The following is a 6,473-nucleotide window of genomic DNA, read 5'->3' as shown; positions in this document are numbered from 1 at the left end:
AATATTGCGCTCTACAATATTTCTATGAATAAATCTCTGACAGAGCCAGTCACTGTGGGCATAGTTAGTAAGTATGCTGACATCATCCATAGCAACAAGGTCAACCCCGCCCTTAATCGTAGCTTAAGACTTCTCTCTATTCCTTAGTAAAAGTTTGTCTCAGCAGCTTTGTGAATAGGTTTTAAGAGAAAACTCTTAGCTAAAAACTTTTACTGCTATTTAGGAGAACTCTTAGAGGTAAGATCAAATGTTTTGTGAATACAGGCCCAGGTCAGACTGCTACTAGGAGGACTCGTAGTGCTAAGATAAATTTCTTTGTGAATCTTGTGTGCCACTAGGATGTCTTCAGGATAAAGGCAAAATGCATTCAAAATTAACTTGCATTGAAAATTTCTCAAGTTTAATTTTAGAAAACCTTGAATCAAACAACACACACACACACACACACACACACACACAAAACAATAAGAAACACCAATATTGATAAACAGACTCAAGACACATTGTGTGTTTTATTTATTGCACTTTATTTGTTGGTAAGTGTATGGAAGTTCACTGAATTTCTCCAGGGTCTGTCATGAACAAACCTTTGTCAAAATGATTTGTTCACCTGACGAAGTTCCAGTGATAAACACACATCTGCCTGTCATGCTGATTGTCAGTGTTTGGAGTTACTGTCTCGCCATCTGTTCTGAAGCTGGATCTGAAGCATCTCAGCTCATGTGAGAAGGGACCCTGCGTGTGTGTGCGTGTGTGTGTACATTGTGTAGCCTATAACGTTCTTCATAAAATAATCAAGTGTTACACCTATGGCTAATTCTGTTCAGTTCCTCTAATCAGTTAAACTAATTAGTAGAAATATTTAAACCACATTTCAAAAATACTGTACGCATATAGGGATGAATAATACAGAATCATAAGATAAGCCAAAGAATGGCAAACTGGACTGTTAAAAACTATAATACACCTTTGTGATACAAGTAATACCTTTTTATGTTCAATGGCATTGTAATATTCCAGTATATTTGCTCAGTTGCAACGCGGACTGACAACAGCAGGCATGTTTAAGATGGTATCAGAGTGTCTCTTCCTTCTCAGGATGAGCTATTCTAGATTTAGGAGCTTTTTTAGTGATAAAATCAGGAGCAACACATCTCTAAGAGTTTTAAGAGTTGCTTGTAGATTTCCACTTTAGGAGCGACTTTCATGTTTTTTGTTTGAGTGTGTGTGTGTGTGTGTGTGTGTGTGTGTGTGTGTGTATGTGTGTGAATACGGCCCATGTTGGTGTTCTTTGATCTGTTTCAACAGAACTACATGGTCATTAACTCCACCCTCTTACAACACTTACCAGGAAGAGACGATCGTGTTATTTTCTCATTCCTCTCATGACTCTCTGTTCTCTCTTGAACAAAGAAAAAAGAATCAGCGATCGGTGAAGAACAAAGAGAAAAACTTTCAACAAGGATTTATGTGAAGTTTGTTTCTGAACGGACAGCAGATCTTCGTGATTCTCTTGATGATTCATTTTTTAAACGATTGAACAGAAAGTGAAAGTAAAGTTCAGACTGCATGAGCTCGAACAGAGAAAATGGCTTCTCTACATGTGTCTGGAGAAGAGATTTCTTGTCCCGTATGCAGTGAAATATTCAAGACTCCTGTTCTTCTGTCATGTACTCACAATGTCTGCAAAGAGTGTCTTCATCAGTTCTGGAGAACCACAGATACTCAGCAGTGTCCTGTCTGCAGGAGAAGATCCTCAAAACTTGAACCTCCAGTTAATCTTGCGTTACAAAACCTGTGTGAGTCGCTCCTGAAGCAGAGAAATGAGAGCTGTTCATCAGGATCTGAGGAGATCTGCAGTTTACACAGTGAGAAACTCAAACTCTTCTGTCTGGAGGACAAACAGGCGGTGTGTGTCGAGTGTGTTAGTTCACAACAACACGACAAACACACATTCAGACCCATCAGTGAAGCTGTTCCATCTGATAAAGTAAGATTTATTTCTGAGGAATAAAGCATGTCATAAACATGCAAATTATTCTGTACCATTTTGCTTATATGTGTATTATATTTATGAACATATTACAGAAATCTCTGATGTCTTAGATTTTTTATTTAAATTCTAGGAGGAGCACTATACACCACTGAAGTCCTTGCCAGAGAAACTTAAACACAAAGAAAGCATTAAAGGAAAGTTTGAGAAAACAGGACAACACATCCATGTGAGACTTGATTCTTTTGACATATTCACAAATTTAATTAGATTTGTCTGATCTGATAATCCCATTATCTAGCTAGCACTCACCTTCTGCATTTTCACTTTAGCAAATTAGCTCGGGTGAACGCAGACAATGTGATCTAATATTCATGAGCACAACAACCTGTTAGCATGACAGACACTGAGCTGTTGACATTATGCATCTACCTGAGGCCAAACCTCACAATATAGAAAATTTTTGAACAGGCATAAATTCATTTAAAAAAAACTGCATACTTGAGGTTTATGCAACTACATTATTGTCTGAAAAAACTACACTCTGTGACACAGTAGTATTTCAAAAATTATAGTGGGTTTGCTCTTCCGCCATTGCCTTTTGCTGGGAAAAATGCTGCCTGTCTCGCACAGAAACAAGCAAAGTGATACAAATGTAGTGATACAAAGTGATACAAAATTATACAAAGTAGTGATACAGCCCCCATGCTGATACTGGTGAAATATCAGCACTCCTCTCAGCCAATCAGATTCGAGGAGAGGGGTTAAAAGCATCAAAACGCAAACCACTATAATTCGACAACTCAAAAATTTTGTTTAATATTTAAGGGGGAAATTACAAATAAAAATAAATGTATAATGATTGCCTTTTCTGTGTTGAGTTATGTGAAAGGGCCTTTATTGTTAGGGATGTTGATGTTTATAACGATTATATGATTTATAAATATAACATTGTTCACCATTTATACGTTAATCTATATTTTTATTGTGTTTTGTTATTGTGTATTGTTTTATAAACAGAACAAAAATGATCTGATCAAGAAAAGCATCTTAATTGAAGATGGGAATCCTGCTCGATACCATCTGCAAAAAAGGACGGACAATTTGGATCAATCTGAACCATATAAAAAAATGACCTTTGGGGAGAGAGATAGACACAAACCTCATAAAACCATTCTGCTGGTGGGAGAAACAGGAACTGGAAAAACAACCCTGATCAATGTGATGATCAACTACATGTTGGGTGTTCAGAGAAAAGACAAGGTTTGGTTTGAGATCACAGATGATCAGAGCGACCGAACACAAGTTCACAGTCAGACCTCCAGCATCACTGTTTATGGGTTTTATCTACAAGAGAGTCCAATCAATTTAACAATCATCGACACTCCAGGATATGGAAACACTCGTGGAGTTGATCTTGATAAAGACATCACCATGAGTTTGCACAGATTAAGTGAATTAGAAGGCTGGGTTCGTGAAATAGATGCAGTGTGTCTGGTGATTATGGCCCATCAAAATCGACTCTCTGACAGACAAATATACATATTTGATGCTCTTCAGACTTTATTTGGAAGAGATATTGCTGAAAACATCCTCTTGCTCTTCACACACTCAACTGGAGCTCCACCTAAAAATGCCCTGGCGGCTGTTAAAGAGGCTCAAATCAAGTGTGCGGTAAATGAGCAGAATCAGCCAGTGTTTTTCCTGTTCGACAACTGTCAGTCAGAAGCTGCTGATGAAGAATATGAAACGATACAGGAACAATCATGGAATCTCAGTATTGGAGGAATAACAGGATTATTTAATTGTCTTGACAAAAAATGTTCAATATCCTTGAAGTTGACTCGAGATGTGCTGCAGAAACGGGAGCAGTTGGAGACAAATATCTCCAATCTACAATCACGAGTTCAAGAGATGAAACAAAAAGAAAATGAGCTGAAACAAACTCAAGAAACTCTGAAGAAGAACCAGGAATATGTCAAAAATGATAAGAACTTTGAGTATGAAGTTGAAGTGGCCTACAAAGAAAGGATTGATATTGATTCTTCTAAAGCCAAGATGGCGATGTGCTGTACCGTCTGTGAGGAGAACTGTCATTATCCAGGATGCTGGTGGGTCAGTGATCTCTCATGGTGCAGCGTGATGAAAAATTATCACTGTACAGTGTGCACTAATAAATGCCACTGCAGCAAACACATCAAAACAGCAAAAATATATGAAACAAAGACAAAGAAAGAGAAGAGGACAGATGAAGATTTAAAAAAGGAATATAATGAGAAAATTGGACACGGTGTGTCTTTGGTCAAGAAGCTGGAAGACGACCTGCAGGAATTAGAGAGAGAGAAAAGAAAGCTGGTGAAAGCAGCTTTTCACTCTACTGGAACTCTGGAGAAGATCGCCCTCAACACTGATTCACTGATCACATTTCAGCACATTGATTTTCTGATTGAGACGCTGAAAGAAAGAAATGAGCCTGAAAACGCCAAAACACTGGAAAACATCAAGATGAGAGCAGAAAAAAAACAAGGAGCACTTGGATACTTTAGATATTATTTTAAAAAATAATAATAATGTCTAAGATACACAAACCCTGATGAAACTCTGAAAACAGGATCCTGAAGATGTTTCTGCTTCTTTCAAAAACAAGTCCTTCATATGATGTAATCATATTATAATTGAATTTATTTATTAATCTAAAATTTTTCTGTCATTAGACTTGTACTGTATTTATATCATACAGCACTGTATGTGCTTTGGATAAACAGCATCTGCTAATTTAACTAAAATTAGCAGATGATTCTGTACTACACTCTAAAAAATAAAGGTGCTTCAAAAGGTTCTTCAAGCGATGCCATAGAAGAACCATTTTTGGTTCCACAAAGAACCATTCAGTCAAAGGTTCTTTAAAGAACCATCTCTTTCTTACCTTTTTATAATCTGAAGAACCTTTTTTCACCACAAAGAACCTTTTGTGAAACCGAAAGGTTCTTCAGATGTTAAAGGTTCTTTCTGGAACCATTTAGACAAAAAGGTTCTTCTATGGCATCGTGAAGCACCTTTATTTTTAAGAGTGTATACTGTACTACTATAGTGATTACTGTAATTCCTGCTGGAAAACAACACAAACTGACAACAGCATAAAACAGTTTATGCAGTAAGATACAATTGAAAATGTAGCAATTATATTGTAAAAGAAACAAATAACCAGAATATTTATATTTATTGTAAAATGACGGACATGTAATCATGGTCACTAAGAGATAGTTTAGAGACTGTTTTAACTGTATTATTAAGTGCTGCCACCTAGAGTCAAGTCACCTTTATTTGTATAGCGCTTTATACAATACTGATTGTGTCAAAGCAGCTTTACAGTGTTAAACAGGAAAATAGTTTGTCAATAATGCAAGAAGACAATAACAGAGTCATTTTTCCAGCTAAAGTCAGTTCATTGATGATTCAGTGCTGTCATCATCCAGTTCAGATCTCTTCCAGTAGTGTCTGTGCAATCAGTCAAGCGTCCCCAACTAAGCAAGCCAAAGGAGACAGTGGCAAGGAATCAAAACTCCATCGGTGACAGAAATGGAGAAAAAACCTTGGGAGAAAGCTCAGTCGGAGGGCCAGTTCTCCTCTGGCCAGACGAAACCAGCATGCTGTGGTTTAATTCCAGGCTGCAACACAGGTGCAGAGGTTCCCGTGGTCTTGTGCCGATGGTCAATTTGAATTATAGAAATGCGACAGTGTATTATGTGTATGCCAGGTTAAAGAAATGGGTCTTTAATCTAGATTTAAACTGACAGAGTGTGTCTGCCTCCCGAACAACGCTAGGTAGATTGTTCCAGAATTTGGGCGCTAAATAGGAAAAGGATCTGCCGCCAAGAGCATAGGTCGTAATTTAGATATATTTTTAAGATGGAAAAATATGGTTTTACAAATGCTAGAAACATGGTTTTTTAAAGGAAAGATTGCTATCAAATAGCACACCTAGGTTCCTAACTGATGACGAGGAATTAACAGAGCAGCCATCAAGTGTTAGACAGTGTTTTAGGTTATTACATGCAGAGGTTTTTGGTCCAATAATTAAAACCTCTGTTTTTTTATATCAACTATGCATTCCGTTAGTTTTGCAAATTTGTATGTTTCATCGGGCCGTGAAGAAATATAGAGCTGAGTATCATCAGCATAACAGTGAAATCTAACACCGTGTTTCCTGATGATATCTCCCAAGGGTAACATGTAAAGTGTGAAAAGCAACGGTCCTAGTACTGAGTCTTGTGGCACTCCATACTGTACTTGTGAACGATATGATATCTCGTCATTTACTGCTACGAATTGATGACGGTCAGATGAGTAAGATTTGAACCATGACAATGCAATTCCACTAATGCCAACATAATTTTGTAGTCTACTCAAAAGAATGTTGTGGTCGATAGTGTCAAACGCAGCGCTGAGATCCAGTAGCACTAATAGAGAAATACAACCA

The 6,473-nt window shown here is 37.4% G+C and overlaps 1 protein-coding gene across 1 annotated transcript; it reads left to right on the top strand.

The window, feature by feature from the left end:
• Window positions 1-1,448: 1,448 nt before the first annotated feature.
• On the top strand, window positions 1,449-4,597 carry LOC107753084 (uncharacterized). Its single transcript, XM_016569183.1, has 3 exons — window positions 1,449-1,990; window positions 2,127-2,222; window positions 3,014-4,597. Exons 1-3 carry the CDS (start codon window positions 1,589-1,591, stop codon window positions 4,556-4,558), a joined length of 2,043 nt encoding a protein of 680 aa, XP_016424669.1. The 5' UTR covers window positions 1,449-1,588; the 3' UTR covers window positions 4,559-4,597.
• Window positions 4,598-6,473: the final 1,876 nt, after the last annotated feature.

The sequence above is a fragment of the Sinocyclocheilus rhinocerous genome, unplaced genomic scaffold (assembly GCF_001515625.1).
Source record: "Sinocyclocheilus rhinocerous isolate Xijiao unplaced genomic scaffold, SAMN03320098_v1.1 scaffold1493, whole genome shotgun sequence".
Taxonomy (NCBI): domain Eukaryota; kingdom Metazoa; phylum Chordata; class Actinopteri; order Cypriniformes; family Cyprinidae; genus Sinocyclocheilus; species Sinocyclocheilus rhinocerous.
The sequence above is the reverse complement of the archived record's forward strand: the minus strand, read 5'-3'. Positions and strand labels throughout refer to the sequence as shown.